At 30.4% G+C, this 19,382-nt stretch overlaps 2 protein-coding genes across 2 annotated transcripts in view; both read left to right on the top strand.

Moving 5' to 3' along the window:
- The window catches only part of LOC111626248 (Golgi resident protein GCP60-like), a 43,360-nt gene extending 30,071 nt beyond the window's left edge, over positions 1-13,289 (top strand). The window contains exon 4 of the mRNA XM_023369562.1: positions 5,148-13,289. Within this exon, the coding sequence (XP_023225330.1) occupies positions 5,148-5,368 (221 nt within the window). The 3' untranslated portion in view covers positions 5,369-13,289. The remainder of the gene's footprint in view (positions 1-5,147) is intronic.
- Positions 13,290-17,979: 4,690 nt separating this feature from the next.
- LOC111626023 (zinc finger BED domain-containing protein 5-like) overlaps positions 17,980-19,382 on the top strand; it is a 6,820-nt gene continuing 5,417 nt past the window's right edge. The window contains exon 1 of the mRNA XM_023369302.1: positions 17,980-19,375. Within this exon, the coding sequence (XP_023225070.1) occupies positions 18,122-19,375 (1,254 nt within the window). The 5' untranslated portion in view covers positions 17,980-18,121. The remainder of the gene's footprint in view (positions 19,376-19,382) is intronic.

A 19,382-nucleotide genomic window follows, 5' to 3' on the forward strand; every position in this document is an offset into this window, starting at 1 on the left:
TTTAAAATACATTTTCACATTAATATTTTTACTTTTTAATAAATCTACAAAATAATATGTGAAAGTAAAGAGGAAATAATGTTTATAAAATGACGATAAAACTTATGTTTAGCTATTTAATTGAAGCAATTCAGAAAATGTTTTTAAACATAGTTTATTAATTTGCAAATTTTTTTAGAGATTGAATAAATATTCATTTTAATTCAAGCCAACACAAAATTCACCCATTTAATAGTGCCAAAAAGTGTTTTGAAATAAAAAGTGAATTTTCTTTTTTAAATTTTTTTGTAGTTCAGATTTTTTGTGAAAATTGAAACTGTGGTTCAGTAACTTGTTCTTACTGCAAGCACATAATTGTGTAAGTAGGCAGCAATGCAACAAGTGATTGAATTGATCAGAAACAAAGTAAACAACAATTCAATTTCACTTCTAAAATCTGCATCTCTGCTATAAAATATGGTGATTATTAAGGAAAAATTAATTTGATAAATAATATAACAATATACAATACTACACTTAAAATTTCACTCAGATCTACTCCATTCAGTGTGACAACAAAATGTGGAGCATTTTCAAATATTTCAATGTCTTCTAGTTCTTTTATGGTCACTTGCATTTATTTTTATGTCAACTGACTACACTTTATTTATTTGTTTATTTTACATTTAATTAGAACTGTCAATAGACAAAAGGAAATGGTTTGAATATTAGAACAAATTTTATATATATATTTAACCTTATAACAAATAGGGTTGGCATCAGCAAGGGCATCTGGCCGTAAAACCTATGAAATATCTGCTAGACTACAAGTAAGTTATAACTGTGCTAGGACGTCTCCTTGAAGCGATGCACAGTCATGTTGCCCGTAAACTATGTCAAATGAGCTGGGCTACCAAACCAAAGATGGGTTTGGATAATGAAGTTACTCCAGAAAGAGAAGAGGAAGAAGACAAGTATAAGAATAGGTACTTTAAACATCAGAACATTGAATGGGAAGAGTAGAGAGTTGGTGGATCTTATGCAAAGAAGGAGAGTGAACATTTTGTGCCTGCAAGAGACAAGGTGGAAAGGAAATAAAGCTAAAGAACTTGGTGAAGGGTACAAGTTGTTTGTGTATGGAGAGAATAAGGGAAGAAGGAATGGAGTTGGTATTGTAATTGATAAAGTTCTAAAAGACAGAGTCTGTGAGGTTAAACAAAGGAGTGATAGAATTATGAGCGTTAAGTTGGATGTTGGTGGCATTTTCATTATGATTGTGTGTGTGTATGCTCCTCATTCAGGTAGTGGAGAAGAAGAAAAGACAAACTTTTGGACAGATCTTGACAAAGTTATAATGTATGTTTCTATGAATGAGAGATTAATCTGTAGGGCAATTTAAATGGTGATATTGGGAAGAGAAAGAATGCAGAAAGAAGAGTTCTTGGGAGGTGGAGTGTGGGAGAAAGATTAATTTTGATCATGCTGTGGCTTTTGAACTTGCACTAGTTAACACCTACTTTGAGAAGAAAGCGAATCAACTGATTACATACATGAGTGGAGGTAGATCCAAGCCAGATTGATTTTTTCTTGTGCTGCAGGAGACATCTGAGTGAAGTGAGAAACAGTAAGGTGTTAAATGGAGAAAGTGTTGCTGTACAACATAGAGTTCTTCTGGTGGATTGTGACTTTCTTATGGGCCATTGTAAGAATTGTATTAGCCAGATTGAACAAAGGATGAAATGGTGGAGATTGAAAGAGGAGGAATTAAGGAAAGAGTTTAAGGTAAAAGTGTTAAAATAAATCCAGTTCCCGGATGAAGTGCAAACATTGTGGCTGAATAGTAATTGCATTTTGAAAGTTGGAGAAGAAGTTTTGGGAAAACAGAGAAGATATTGCCAGAAGGAAAGGAACTTTGGTAGTGGAATGCTGAGGTACAATCTGTAGTTAAACAAAAGAAAGAGGCAAAGAAAAGGTGGGATTTGATGGGAAGGCCTGAAGATAAAGAAACTTACCATTTGGCAAATAAAATGACTAAAAAGGCAGTGGCTATTGCAAAAGAAAATGCTTTAGAAGAGGCTTATATATGAAGTTTTCAAAAGGAAAGGTGGTGAAAGGCAGTTGATGAGAATTGCCAAAGCAAGATATAAGTCATCAAAAAATTTTCTCTTAAAAAACTGATTCAAGATGATAAAGAAGTGGTATTACAAAATTATGAAAGTGTCAAGGAAAGATGGAAATTATATTTTAGGAATTTATTGAAAATCCCAGAACTTTATACGAGAATGGAGAGGCAAATGGAGTGGTGCAAGATATTAGCAGAGAAGAAGTGGAAAGTGTGCTTAGGAAAATGAAGATGGAGAAAGCAAAAGGCATTGATCAGATTCCGGTTGAGACTTGGAGAGATTTGGGTAAGGAAGAAATTGACATCCTCTGGGACCTTATGAAGAAACTCTGGCAGCAGGAGAAGATATCAGATGAATGGGGTAAGAGCATTCTTGTGCCGATCTTTAAAGGTAAAGGGGATGTACAGAATTGTGAAAATTACAGAGGTATAAAGATATTGTCCCATACTATGAAGATTTGGGAGAAAATTGTAGAAAGAAGGATTAGGCAGGAATCTGAGATTGGAGAGGAACAGTTTGGCTGGAAGGAATATGACTGATGCTCTTTGCTTTAAAACAGCTGATGGAAAAGTACAGGGAAATGCAGGAAGATGTGCACATGGCATTCATAGATCTAGAAAAGGCATATGATAGGGTATCAAGGCAAGAGAGTTATGTAGATGTTTGAGGGAAAAGAATGTCCCAGAAAAATATGTTAGACTCATCAAGGAAATGTACAAAGGAGCAGAGACCCAAGTTAACCACTCAACAGTTAGGGACGAATATATCCATTAAATTCTTTTGGGGGTATCTCCAAAAACTAGCAAAAATCTACTGCAAAAAAGTCACATAAAAAATGAATTATGTAACAATAAAAAAAGACTTTTCTTTATTAGACATAACTGTTTACAAAATCTTTTTCCAAAACGTTAATGAGAAAAAATACATGGAAAAATACTTTAAAAATTCCCCATGTTTATTCTCCACTACTTTGGGTTAGCACCATACTTGACTATCCCACTGCTGAAAGGTTAAGAGTAGTGTGGGCACTACAGAAGGGTTCTATGTTAATGTTAATTTGCATCAGGGATTGGCCATTAACCCTTATTTGTTTGACCTGATAATGGACGTGTTGGTGTGTGACACGAAGTGTGAGTCTCCGGGGAGTATGCTGTTTGCGGATGATATTATGCTTTGTGAACTTTCCCAAACCAAGGCTGAGAAGAAACTGGAAGATTGGAGGAAAGTTTTGGAAGAAAGGGGCATAAAGATTAGCAGAACTAAAATAGCTTATATGACTCTGAATGGTATGAAATGGTATGATGTATGTAATATTAAAATCCAAAATGTGCCTTTTCCTTTGGTTCCAAGTTTTAAATATCTTGGGACATTTGTCGAGATGGGAGAAGGATTGAACTCAGAGATGCAGCATAGAATTCAATGTGGATGGACGAACTAGAGGAAGCTGAGCGGAGTGTTATGTGACAAGAAAGTTAGCTGCAATCTGAAAGGAAAATTGTATAAATCAGTTGTTAGACCTGCAATGTTATATGGAGTGGAGACATTGGCAATAACAGAGCCCAAGAAAGAAAGATGGAGGTGGCAGAGATGAGAATGATGAGATGGATGTGTGGAGTGTCAAGGAAAGATAGAATAAGGAATGATTTTATTAGAGCTTCTGTTAAGGTGATTTGAGCAAAAAGACCAAGAATGTAGGTTGAGGTGGTTTGGCCATGTAGAGCGAAGAAGTGACAATTATGTTGGAAAGATCGGAAAACCGGTAGTAAAAGAAAAGAGGAAGATCAAAGATATGTTGGAAAGATAAGGTGAAGAAGACTTGAACCAGAGGGGACTTAAGAGAGAAGAAGCCCTTGATAGGGAGAAATGGAAAGAATGTATTAGAGAAGGAAGCACCGACCCATTTAAAATGGGTAAAGACAAGGTAAAGAAGAAGAATAGACAAAAGATTTCCATCCCCGAATAACACAATTTACCAAAAAATACAATTAAAAATAACAAATAAAATTAACAAAGTAAAATAATTTTAAAAAGAAATAAAGATCATACATTATGTAGAAAGCATTGGTATAAATGTTTATATTTTGTAAAATCTTGATGAAGGTGAAGTTTGATGGGTGACATATAATCAATGGAGCGATAAAAAAGGATCTATAACTTAATGCTAATCAATAAAAAGAGGTATGTATACAAGATTGTGATTCTAGTTATTCTGAAGTAGTAATTGTGTATTATGCCAGTAGTATAGGATTGACAGCCTCTGGGATAATTTTGTAAAACTTTAACATTTTATAACTTTTATCCCAGAGTCTTTCACCTTTTTGAGGGAAAGATGTTGAGCAGGGGCAAAAGTGCGATAGTTTCTGGGATAATTTCAAAATTGGTCGACAGATTCTGAGATAATTATTATCCCAGAAACTCTCATATAGGTCAAAGCCATGCCCTTTTTTGATGCCCCCTCGGTTATACTTTCCCGCACGATTGTGAGCAGGAGTTTCTGGAATGTCGAGGAATAAAAACTTACACAGGAAATAAGATATCTGTGGAGGATGGATAGAGTGCTTATTGTACAGTACCTGTCTTTCTCTCCTCTACAGATGTCATACCCTGCATGCTACACAAAAGCCTGGGCACATTACAATTGAATAGAAACACATATGTCACACTACAGAAGGCCACTATATTGAATACATGTCATATTGTTAGGAAATTCCTGAATACAGATACACACACACACACACACACACACACACACACACACACTGACACACACACACACACACACTGACACACTTACTTAATTTTTGTCTTATTTGATTGCTATGCCTTGACTCTGGTCCAGTGTAGTACACAGCAACCAGTGTCAACCAAGTATAACTCACTAAACCCAACATAATAATAATAATAATAATAGCAGTCTTAGGACAACTTCTAAATTAGACATTATTTTATTAATATTTATGATGTATAATGTGGAAAATGATTGACAATAACAACATACACAAATTTTTATATACAAAAATAATCAGCTAATTTGAAATTTTATAGAATTTGATGAAAGCCCAGCAGACGTTGAAAAAGGATCTTCTCAGGTCGACTTCCTTCCTCTCAGCATAATTGTACCCATTTGCCGTCGAGATTGTCACGAAGAAGTTCACGCAGGCAGTCACGGTTATCCTGGCCAAGGTGCATATTTATTGAAATTCGATAACTCCTATTCATTCTGGAGATCAAAAACAGTTTATTTCAGAGTGTATTATAGTCGGTGAAGTGAAAATATTCATAAATTTCATATCATATTTAACTTAAAAATTGGAAAATATATATAAAAATTGCTTATATTCATTATAAAAATTATCATGTACATGAAAATTTAAAAAAAAGGAAAAACACAGAAAACACTCATGAAAGTTTATTTGTTGCATAATATTTCAGAATAACATTGAAATGCCAAAATAATTAAAAGAATTTGCATTTATGCTGAGATATATTCTATAATAATTGTTTGTTAAAGGACTGTTAAATGTGTAAATATCTATTTAATGTTGTTTCCTTGTATTATAAATATTTATTGACCTGTAAAATTGAGAGAAAAAGCAAGAAAAATATATTTGAAACTTTATTTTTATGCAACTTGTGATTATGCATTGTGAAAATATTTGATACAAAATTTAATATCTTTAAAAATATCAAATAATCTAATGTTGACATCATTGAAAGAAGTTTGTAAATCAAAATACTGAGAAATTGTGAGAAACCATAAAGTAATTTTTATTAAATATTTAAGTTTTTATTCAGATATTATGTTGCACGATAAAATTATAAAATATATATAATTAATGAAGTAAATAATAGGGAAGAGAATCCTTAAAACTTTCTAAAATCTAATTTTTAATTGAATTTATTTATGATAAAAATAAATTCTTATTTTACTTCGTTCTATTTTAACTCTATTTACACAAAGTTTTTATAATTTAAAGCATTTTAATTATTCAGTTTTTGAATTACATAGGAAAATGTTTTGTTAAGATTTCTAAAAGTATTTAGCTAATAATTGATTAAAAAAAATTAGTTGATTTTGTGATAGAAAAATGTATTTCTAAACATGTATTTAAATATATTTGTTAAGGAAGCATTTCAAACATAAATCTAATTCACAGTATTTCTGATGACAAAAATTCCATAGAAAGCTCTAGAACAGTGGTTTTCACAGTTATGTGGATTGCAGTCATTTAAATCTAGTCACAGATATGGAAAACTATCTTTGCTTTATTGTTACTTATCCTGAAATATTTACCTTAGGTAATAACAAAAAATTTTGTCTATTTAGTAATTTAATGTAAGAGATAAGTGGTGCATAAAAATATTCTTTCCTCTAGCTAAACAGCATAAAATTTCATTTCAGTAAAACGACTAGACAGATGCATGGATTATCTGATGTTCATTGATCATACTTTCCAGAACCTCAGTTCTGTAAGTTTCAGCTATATGTCCATTATATGGAATCAACAAGAAAAATTTTTCATTGATTCCTGATGTATAGCTTAAACATTGGAGTTTTCTGTGCTTGTAGAAAAGTTGTTTGAATTAGATTCATGTTTAAAAGATGCAAATAGAATTACTTTGTTATTAATGTAACAAATATTAATTTATTTAGGTAAAATTACATCAGTTAAATTAAATACTACATACTTAACATAAATCTAATATAATTATTTTGACAGCTGGATGGCTGAGGTGACTGAGGTATCAACATACTACCCTGGAAGATCTAGGATCAAAACTGGGTGAGCAACCCAGGAATTTTTCATGGGTGATCTGTTTGTATATACTGAGCTCATCCCTCACCACCCAGCCATACCTGTCGTGCATCTGGCTAAATCCGTAATGGATATGATTAAAAAGCCCTCTTTGTGCCCAGGGTGGAAAAAGTGCAAAAAATATTATTTGATGATGGTTTTGTTTTTAAACATTGTTATTGTGCAAAATCTAATTTGATATTTATTCATATAAAATTTCTAATGTTTTCTATTTATGTTATTAAAAAGAAAAGTAACATACTTGTCAAAGAATCTCCTCAAATATAAATCCAATTCTTATTACTTTTATTTTGAGCAAAAAAAATTTTAGAAAATTTGAATGTTTTCAGACTATATACCTATTGTTAGTAAATTAGCAAAAGCTCAAAAATAACTTGAAAGAAAGTTTTCACTTTGAGAAAAGCAGTTTGAATTGAATTGAAAAAAGTAAAATATTTATACAAAACATTAAAACTGTGAAAATAACAGATACAGTAACAAAAAATTTGGATATTTTTATTGTGAAAGAATCAAGATTTATTCAAATATAAATTATAATGCTATTTATTAACTCAATGTTTGATTAAGTCTTGTTTCATTATGCATCAGAAAGCTATAGCATTTTACTGAAACTGGTTACAACATATAAAATCTTTACAATTTGAAAATTTCTTGTATTTTTCATTAATGATGTATGATGTTTGAAAGAATCTTGCATTGGTATTCATTATCATTTTTCAACTGATTCATGTATTTAATCAGAAAAAATACATGGAAAATACTTCTTAAGGTAGTCTCTTCAAATGAAATTTGATTCAAATTACTTTTCTTGGATTGTAAATTTAAGCATTTTTAGTCTTTACATTCATCATTGAGAGCTAACAAAAGAAAAATAATGATTGAAGAAAATGCCAGATTATTATTAATGGATTCATAACTTGAAACAGCAGGAACTGAAGGAAGTTACTAATCTATTAATAATTTCCTTATTTTCCATTTCCATTCCTTAATTTCCATTAATAATATAAATTTCCCATCTATTTTATTGTGTGCTAATTTTCTTGTTTGTGTTGTGGGAAGTGGCTGCAAGGACACTCCTTTGTCATATTTATTTATGTTTGCTTAATGTGGATGCATTATTTACAATCCTGCAAATCTCAATTGGATCTTTTATTTCTTCTGATGATGGGCATAGAGCTTGAAAGTACTTGAGTTTTATAAACAGTTTTATCCCAAAAAATCAGTTTGAACTGAATTGCAGGGAAGTTTTGGAGATTTATTTGTTCTACTATGAATTCTAGGTGTAGTTTATAATAATCTGTAAAATTTGTAGTGATTAGCATTGGAATAACCAAAATTAGTATGGCACAGTGATTCAATATGGTGATGTGTGAAAGAATATGAATTTTAAGTACAAAACTTTAAAAATTTTTTTATTGTACAATGAAAAATTTTGTTAAGTTTTGATTAAAGTTTTAAATTAGAAATAGCATAAACATAACAAAATTCAACATTAAAGTATCTGCTACATTTGGGCAGTTTACTTCATATTTATTTGAAAGCAATAAATTAAAGCTTCTTAATCAAAGAAAGCAAAGCTTCTTAATCAAAGCATAAAATATTGACAAAGACATTTTCTTGTGATTCTGCAATATTGAGATATAAATGCTAAAAGTTTTATGATGTGATACATAAAAAACAGCTAAGGTTTAAAAATTAATATGTTGGTTATGAAAATGTAGTACATTGTATGAACGCATAATAGACATTTTATAATTTTAAACAGGAAAATTTTAATGATTACAGGGGTCTTTCTAAGATTATTAATGTATTTGTATTGTTCAAGTAACTTTCACTATAGTTGATTTCACAAAACTTTCAGTTCTCATGTCTTATTATGGTGCTTAGTTATATAACAATACAAATATATTGAGGTTGTTATGTGGTATGAATTTATGTAATGAAGTTATTCATTGAAGAAATACACAACACACTCAATATATTTTACATTGCTCCACAAGTAACTCCAGACTAAGATTCTGGGATAGCCAAATGTAAGACTGTCTTATCTCATTTTATATACTGAATATATATATAATTTCTATGCTGAATCACTTTTTATTGTTGAATAATCAGTGTTTTTAAGCACATAAAAATAAACTTTAAACTAAGAGTAAATTTGCAGTAATTGATCTAAAATTGTCTTTCTTATCATGCAACATCTATCTGAATAACATTTAAATAATAATTCAATTTTTATTTGATTTGATAAAATGAAAAATAAATTGGCTCTTGCACTTCAAAATAGGTTCTAATGTTTTTGTTCTAGTCCAAAGGAAATTAAATGTTATTGAAATCTCAAGATTTAATGAGAAGAAATTTTGAGATATTTAACAGAATTGTTTCCTATTGTTATATACTTTTGTTGTTTTTTATTAAAATAATGTTTAAGTATTTTGCACAGTTATAGTTAAGATTCAATAATAAATATGCACACTACATAGATTTAAATGCTTTTAATGTAGTACAATTGACATTGAAAGCTAATGTTTGAGCCCTTTGAAAGTGAACAAATAGTCCACTTTCAAATGGATCAACAACTCTTAAATATAAGTTTTGTCTGTGGTTGTTTAAGTATATGCAGTGTGTAAATCGTTTGTCATTATGTTAAAGTATATATATTACTGATAAAATGATAATTAAAATCAAACTAAACAGCTTGATTCATCATCAACTGGGATAGGAGAATGAAAGTGTATTTACTTTTTATGGAAAGATTTGAGATCAATTCTTGCTTAATATAAATTCTATTCTTTTTTTCCCAATCTGCTCATAACACACTTAGGAAGTAAGATGTTAATTTGATACTAAGCCAGTGTTTTAAAAGTAAAATAATAAACTTTAACCTTGCATTGTTACAATTTTAAAATATACTTTTAGGTTACATTACTTGATTAAAGTTGTTGTTTGTGATCCATTTCATATATTTAAGGTTATCTGTTTACATTTTAGAAGTTTGTATTTTCTGTATTAAATTGTTATTTTGACACCAGTTGATGTAGGATCATTACATTCTGTTTAAACTATTCAAGAAATATATATACTTTTCTCAACTGCTTGGCCACAGCATCATTAATTACATATGATTTAATTTAATATTAGTATTATTTAGAGATTATTGTTTCTTTCATTATTAACTGCACAATTTTAAATTGTTTGTAAGCTTTAAATTTGAAGCTTAATGTTATTAACCCAGAAATATTAGTATTTGGAAAAAGAAAACTTTTAAGTTGAAGATAATGAACCAATAGTTCTGTTAGTGGCAGATTTAGCTTCCAAGAATGAGCAGGTAACTAAGCACAATTCCAGATTAGAGAACCAATTTTCTTGGAGAGAGCTTTTTCCGAGAAGAAGGTGGGATGGGACAGTTTGTTTACAAAAAATCACAATGGCCACACTGCTTTGTTTTGGCTTAAAGAACAATGGCATATGACATCGGAAGGAGAATCAAATGGCCCAGGTAAAGTGGACGCAATAGCAGGTAGTGTCAGAATTTTTCTTGTTTTTCTTAGCACCATATGAATAAGGTCTTTGTTTAACAAAACAGAATCAGATTGGCACAGAAACTCTATTTTAGAGTTATAATTTATATAATGATGATGTTTACTTTTAACATTTTATCACTTACAAATACTTATAATTATAAAACCTATTTATTAATTGATTCTTACAGATGATTTTAATGCAATTACTGTAATTACTCCTCTGCAATTACTCTCCTCTGTAATTACTCCTCTCCTCACAAAGCACAAACTTTGTGAGGAGAGGAGTTTTTGAGATGAGGAGTCTTAACTGTTGTCAGCGAGAAACTGTGCAACAGTTTATTACATATGGAGAAAGTTGGTGTCTTTGGAGGTGATCTAACAGATGTGATTCTTGTAAAGACGAAGAGTTTGAGTTGTGATTATAGGTCTATACATTGACAAGTCTTGAGAGCTGTGAAGGAAACTGGAATTAACATGCCCAAGAATAGTTTTAGTAGGAGGGATAAATTTGGGGTCCTGTTGTAAAGTTTGATGGATGCTCCTTGGACCCACCTTCCCAGAGTAGTTATAATATGGAATGTTGACTGTGTTTCTGTACTTGGGAAAAGGAGATTAACCAATTGAGCTTGTCCAATTTTCCTTGGAGAATGTAGAGTTGAATGCATTGGAGTGTATTTTGTCAAGTTGTTCATAAAGAATAGCTGGATATTTTTTGAACTGTAGATAAGCACCATAGAGCTTTTGTTCCATTTTGGCAGTTTCTCATTTGTTTTTAATTAACTTTGCTAGTAGTTTTCTTTTAATGGTTGGTAACAGCATTTGAACACAAGCTGGTAAAGCCTCATACTGAAGAGAAATGCACTTGGGAATGATTCTGTACATTCTGCACTGTAGAAGAAATAGCTGGGCATGAAAATTGTGCCACTACCTGCTATTGTGTCTGCTTTACCTACGACACTCACTCGATCCTCCTTCCAACATCACATGCCCTATATTGTTCTTTAAGCCAAAAACAAACTAGTAGGACCATTGTGACCTTTAGTAAACAAATAGCCTCATTCCACCTACTTCTTGGAAAAAGTTCTATTCAAGAAAATTGGTTATCTGATCATGCTTAGACACCCACTCATCCATTTAAGTGGAGATTAATTATTATAATTTTTTTCTTATTCAGTTCTATTTTGTTATATATGTGCATTATAAAATTAATAAAACTTCAGTAATTCATCACACAAAACCTTTTGAAACTCTAGTGATACGTGTTTAAAAACAGTGAACATTTTCAACTCTATCGGGGTCTTCCTCAAGCTACAATAATGAGGAACTCAAATACATGCGAAATGGAACAAGAAACCGTTTTCAAGTTTCAAAAGGTTTTGTGTGATGAATTATATTTCCTCCAGCATTTGCTAAGTTCATTTGTTATAAAACTTTAATAAGTTTTCAGTTAGATGTAATTAGCAAAATTTCAGTTATACAACATTTTTGGCATGAAGAATTGTATTGAATGTCACATTAATGATAATGCCAAATATTAGTTTAATACATATCTCACATTATATATATATATATATATATCTATATACCTTATGTATGTATGTGTATATATATATATACACACATACATACATACATAAGGTATATATACACCTTATATAAAAGATTTAGTTCTATAGATATCAATGTTAATTTTCTCCAGTTTGTTCTTTCATTAACTTCAAAACATTTAGTAAGTGTAATGAAAATTTTCTTTTATCATTTATCTATTGAAATAATTAAAGTTTTGAGAGCAGACATTTGGGAAGAAAAGACTAAACTTATTGTTAATGAAAATCAAGCTTATATTCTCATGAAGTTTCATTTTCCTTTACTATATGGTAGTTGGATGACATGTTAAACTGCCAGCTTGACACAAATTTAGACCTGATTCATACTTTTTTAATTCATAATGGGTAATTCCAAATCTATGCACGACTGTGATAGATCGTGATTAGATTGGCAGTGGGATTCTACAGTTTTGGACAACTCCGTTGCCAATCTGACTTCTAGAAATGGACAAAAATTGGATCCAGTATATGGCACAGTGTTTTGGATTTTGGGAAAAACTATTTTATTGAACTTACTGAAATGTTTTAAAGCCTTCAAATACAATTTTCACACGACCAGTATAAGTCACCCACAAGGTATTGGTTTTGTAAATTACATTACCACTTGAACAATGATAAGTTTTCAATTCGTATTGCAAGGATTATTGCATATTTCTTGAGTGTCTAAAAGTGAAGTTTTATTACATTATATATTTTGTGTACTAACACAATGTAATGCACTAATGTCAAATACTTGATATGCCTATTATATTACTTTTATTTTAAAATAGTTCTATTTTCTGAAAACAGAACTATTTTAAAATAAAAGTAATATAATAGGCATATCAAGTATTACAAGTATATATTCTATTTTCTGAAAATAGAACTTTCTCATTATTATTTATGATAAGCTTCTTATATTGTAATTATTGTGTTAATTCAACAATATGTAGGACCCTATGAACAAAAATTGGGTCAAAATCTTTCTCCCAGTGATATGAACAGAGTATTAACCCGTGTCGGGTACCATAAAAAGGTTACAAATCTTGGTAACATGGGGTCATACTGATCCCATACAAATAAATAGCAATTATTGTTTACATTCTTATATAATTTATATAATGATGATGTTTACTTTTAACATTTTATCACTTACAAATACTTATAATTATAAAACCTATTTATTAATTGATTCTTACAGATGATTTTAATGCAATTACTGTAAATGTAGTTATTTCATTCATTGCACTGATTACTTGTCTTGCTNATAGCTAAAATTTTTTTTAATTAATATAAATTGAATAATAATGAAACAAAAAAAATTCTAAGCAAAACAGTCCATTATGGATTGATGAAAGGTATTATTGATAGGAAACATAAAAATGTAGGCCGTTCATTTAGAAAAATTCAAATTTTGAGAAGAATAATTTTACTTTTGGGATTTATATCTTTTTATTAAATGAAATAAATAAATTTAACTTGCTGCTATGTAAATATTGTATTAGTGATAATTAAATGGTTCTGTTCAAATCTGATATGAATAGTATGTTCAAAAAGCAAACTTCTAAATTATTTTAATTGTTTAGTTAAAAACATGATTTTAATCATTTTAAATGCAGTGCAATCTTTTTTCTAAAGTAATTTTACTGATGTTATTTTATTTCTACCAAATTAGACAGAATCATGAATGTGACAAAACCAAAATTTTGAGATTTACTAAAAAGAAAAATAGAAAACATATATTATAAGATGTAATTAAATTAATTCTCATTTTAAAATATCAATTGCTATTTTCTTTGAACTAGAAAGGGAAGAAAGACAGAAATTTAATAAAATAGAATTTTTGTTTTAATAAAATCTGTAAGAAGTCAATATTTATGGACCTTTATAACATTCTAAGAATAAAGAACTTTTTAGTTTCAGAACAAGGTTTCAGAATAGAAGTACTATAGAAGTCTTTAAATGTCTAGTGTAGAATTTTAAATTTACATGTACTAAAGCCATAGTTTTTTAGATTGGAATTTTATAAACTTTAGAAAAATGCTAGTAAAATGTAAATAGGAATTGCAATAGCAGTTAGCAATATTTTACTAGCATTTGATTGTTTTATGTGCAACAGTTGAAAATTTAACATGTAATAACATGGAGAAGCATTGCCTGGTAAAGTGGCTTTAATATCTAAATAAGCAAACTAATGACTGTTTTATTTAAAATTTACTACATTATTGGTTTTTCTACCCAGCTATATTAAAGTTGCTTTACCAAGCTATGTGCCCATGCTTTGACAAGCTATGTAGAGCAAGTTTATTGAAATATGATATGTAACCTTGTAGAGTTTAGGAACACTGTTTTGAAACTCTGAGGCCAAGTTGAATGCTAAATACAGTGGTACTTTGGTACTTGAACTGCTCCAAACTTGAACTGTTTAGTATTTGAACATATTTTTGGTAAAAAAAAAAAATTGTTTAGTTAAAAACAAATACTTTTATTTTAACTTTAATCTTGTCATCTATAAAAAGTTTTCCATAGTAAAAATGAGTACAGTAATACCTTGACTTATGCTACTTCAACTTACATGAACCCGGAGTTATGCAATTTTCAAATCTTGTGGATTCGTCTTTTGTTTGAGCAGCACGCAGCTCTTGATTACTCACTCTCCTCATACTATTGTTCAGCTTACATGTTCGGATGTGTGGCGTGGAATCGACGCATAGCTACAATTTATTTTGTTATTTATTTCTGTGTTTGTTATATCTACGGAGACTCGAGAGACTCTAAGTAGTGATTTCTTGTAACTGTGAATGAATCAAAAGACGAGATAAGATTAATGAGAACATTTATTAGCTTATATACATCCGACTTGGATTTTACACAAATTGCGAAATTATACCTCGACTTACGCGGTTATCGCTTGGTCCCACCTATCGTGTAAATTCGGGGTATCACTGTAACTAATTTAAAAATAAAATAAAAACTTTGTCAGAAAAATTATACTTAATCTAGTTTTTTTTCATTTAATGCGTATGGAACACAATCATCTTGTTTTGCAACTGTTCTAAGTCAATGAAGTCTTTCATTAATATGCAATATGCCAGTGACACATTAAGATTTGTTGCAAGTTCACGAGTTATTTGTTGTTCACAGATTTTTAACAATTTCTTCCTGCACTTTTCCTTTATCAACAGCTTTTAGGGGCCTTTCTGTTGTGTATCCTTTAGTTCAAAATTTTCCAAACAATTTTTGAAATCACATTTAATGTGTGTGAATTATAAATAAAACTCATGAACCTTATTGTGCTTTGCACTTAATTATGAAAACTTGTGTCATTGTTCTTAGTCCACATCTAGTACTTTCCTCAGGTAGAACTTCCTAAAAAACCTGAATCTTTTATCTATAATAATTAACACTTTGTTGTTAGAAAATTACTTTGTGTGAGACATTTAGGAGCCTCTTTCCCATACAAATTAAGAGTATTTTTCATTGTTTGTATAACATTATATCCTCTATGAAACTCAAAAAGCAAAATACCTGATATGCAGACATTTAAACTTGATTTTACACAAACAAAATGTGAAGTTAAAAGTTTTAAACTAAGCTTCTAAACAAAGAAGGCAATCTCACATTTGTAATAACATGTAAAATTTCACAATTGTTATGATTAAATCACACATCTTTGTTAAGTAATGACAGCTGTTAAAAATATGAAAAACTTTTGTTCAACCCAATAAAGTCAATAGGTATATTTTGCTACTCTGTGTTGTGTATTTATATTTTTAAATTTCTTTTTATGATTTATGCATGTTAGGCTTGTAAACTTCATGTTAAATATGTGTTAAATTTTAGTTGAACTGCTTTTATGAGTGTAATCTTGGTGGTCTGGAATGGATTAATTTAATTTACATTATTTCTTATGGGAAAAATTTGTTTGATATTTGAACAGACTTCTGGAATGAATCAAGTTTGAGTATCAAGGTAACACTGTACTGAATCTAATTCTAAATCATTTGCCAAAATTATTCTATTTGATAAACTAAACAATTTTTATAACATAATTTATAAATAAATTTTAATTAGTGAAAATTTAATTCATACCTTGTTATGTCATTATAATCTTTACTTAATCATACTTCATTTAAAATGATTAAATCAAAATACATGTAAATAATAATCTTTTTACTTTAATGACAAAAAAATTTAGATAGAAAGCACTAGCTGAAATAGACAGAGTTAATGATTTTATGAAAAAGTTAAAGGAGTTATATTGAGAAATTTAAAATTGTTGGATTAAATTTTCTCCATTCAAAATAACTGCTCAGAACAAGTAACAAAACAATTACGTTGCGATAGACAAAAATAAAACAATGTAATTTTGAAATTTTATTTGAATATTTTTTAATATAGTATGCATAATAGTGTTGCCACCTTTTCAAAACGCTGACCTGGACGGCAGATCAGGTTTGTTTGAAACAGAAGTTCCTAGTGCATGCGCAATGTCGTTTTACAATGTGAAGAATAACGTGCATGCCAGTTCTAAATCAGTTACAGTTAGGGACTAAGGACTTGCATAGGAGTAACGTAAGTAACCTAAATTAAGAAAGAATAGGTACAGATGACTTGTCTCTATTGGATATTGGAGACATGCAAAAAAAAAGTTGACAGGTTGTGTGCCACATGTCGGTGTAAACAGACTCCACTAGCGTAAAAATGGGTGTAAAAACCTTCTCCGTAAAAACTTCTTAATCACATGACATATTTGCATTTGCATCTGGATTGCAGTGGAGGTCCAGCTAGCGAAGTTTTTATGACAATGGTACTATAAAGACAATGATTATATTTTAAGAGTTCTTTCTGTATTGTAATTACAAATATAGTAAAAATAATATTTTTACTTTCATATATTAACTTTTATTATCATATTATTAAGATAACATACAACACTTATAAGCTTAGCTTTTTTATTATATATTATAATATATAATATATTATTTATTTTTATAATATAATTCTCTAAATTGAAGGATTTTCCTTTGGCCATCCATATAGCATGTTTTAGGCATCCATTATTATAATCGGGATACTTCTTATCATAGATACACAAATATTTTTGGATGTTTTCAATAAATCTTTTCAGATCTATTCTAGAGTAGCCATGAGGGAACGTACACAAAAGCTTGTTTTTCTCCATTTTTGCACTGTGTCACAATAACCTAGATTTCATTGACTTCTGATTGGTGGATGGTACCATTTTATGGCTGTATTCGCATTGAAAGTTGAACACTGCTCAACTCGCTTTTACGACCTGCTCAGGCACAAAATATCATGGTCATGTGATTAAAAGCTTTTATGGTGAGGGGTTTTACGCTAGTGGAGTTTTGGCCTAATTGGCAGAACTGCAGATGAGTTTCAGTGAGTGTGAGTTTTTTTGCTGTTAAAATAGTATAAATTTGTAAAAATATTTGCAAGAACTTTGTTTCATTGTAATTTCACAATTTCTATGAAATTCCCAGACAAAATTAATAGTTCACCTGGACAGTGAGTCGATCCCTGGACTATCGGGTGAAAACCGGACGGGTTATAACACTAATGCATAAGGCCTTAAAAGTGTTTATTTGTATTGATACTCTAAGTCAGGGGTCCCCAACCCTACGCCCGCGGGCACCATAGCGCCCGCCGATCGTTCTACATGTGCTTGCCGCTGTGCGACCACGATAAAAATATTTCAGTTTTCAATAAAATGCTATGTAAAAGTTTTCTTATTTTTAATTATTATCCACACAAAAGTATAAATGGCATCCAACACAGATAAAAGAACAAAGCGAAATGCGACTGATCTCTTTTTTCCCTTTTGCCAAATCTTCTCCAACCTAATTACCCATACCTAAAATGAAATAAACCATTCCATTTTTATGGTTGTTGTGACAACAAAGACATTTGTCTCATAAGAGCTAGACAGTAGTGTGGTTTGTGCTGTGAGGTAAATGTTCATTCGAGGTATCTACTTTATTACTTATTCATAATTATATGCTCATATTTTTTGTATACTGTGTTTCCTCTTTCGTTGTTTTTAAATACTTCCTTATTTTTACCCCAAAATGAGTGGATCAAGTAAAAGACAACAGACCTATAATTTTAATACTGAATGGGAGGATTTATATTGCTTTGTCAATTTAAAAGACAAATGTATTTGTTTGTTGTGTGGAAATAGCGTCGCGGTGCCGAAAAAACATAACGTTGAATGTCATTTCCTGACAATTCATGCTACTTTTAATATAAACTATCCACTTAAATCTGAAATAAGAAAGAAGAAAATAGATCAACTAAAATCAAATCTGTTCGCTCAACAGTCAGTTTTCACTAGGCCTGCGTTAAGATCTAAAAATGCTACTATTGCTTCTTTAAAAATTTCTCACATACTCGCAAAGAAGAAAAAGCCTTTCCAGGATGGTGAGTTGTTAAAAGAAGCATTTCTTACTGGTGCTGATTGCTTATTTGAGGGATTTTCCAACAAATGTGAGATCATGTCAGCAATACAAGACTTACAGTTGTCAGATAACACCATTACAAGAAGAATACAAGCCATTTCAAAGGATATGCAAACTCAGTTAAAGAGTGATTTGGAAATAAGTGAGTGGTTCTCACTTCAATTTGACGAGTCTACCGACATATCATACATAGCACAGTTAGCAGTTATGGTCAGAATGGTATTTAGTGACTTTACTGTAAAAGATCTACTAAAAATATTACCCATGAAAGGACGAACAACAGGTGAGGATATCTATAAAATATTTATAACATATGCAAAGTTGATAGATATTCCTCTCCAGAAGTTGTCTGCGATAACCACTGATGGAGCACCAGCAATGGTTGGTAATGTCAATGGATTTATTGCCCTCTGCATAAAAGATAAATCATTTCCAAATTTTATGTCGTATCACTGTATTATCCACCAGGAAGTTTTGTGTGGTAAAATACTACCCTTCGGACACGTCATGAAAATAATTACAAAAATAGTCAACTTAATTCGCGCAGCTCCTTTGCAACACCGCCTTTTCAAGGCCCTATTAGAAAATCCTGAAGATCCTGATCTCATTCTGCATACTGAAGTACGTTGGCTCAGTAAAGGCAAAGTTCTTGCTAGATTTGTAAATTTAATTGAAGAAATAAAAAATTATCTCAATGCCAAACACCAAAATTTTTTTGAACTAACAGACCCTCGTTGGCTAGCGGATTTGGCTTTTTTCACAGACATAATGGAAAAACTGAATTATTTAAACTTAGAGCTGCAAGGAAAGGACAAACATATAGCTACAATGATAGGGTCTATAAACTCATTTAAAGCTAAACTGGTTTTGT

Source organism: Centruroides sculpturatus, unplaced genomic scaffold (genome assembly GCF_000671375.1).
Source record: "Centruroides sculpturatus isolate CEXI.00-Female unplaced genomic scaffold, Cexi_2.0 scaffold22, whole genome shotgun sequence".
Classification (NCBI taxonomy): Eukaryota; Metazoa; Arthropoda; class Arachnida; order Scorpiones; family Buthidae; genus Centruroides; species Centruroides sculpturatus.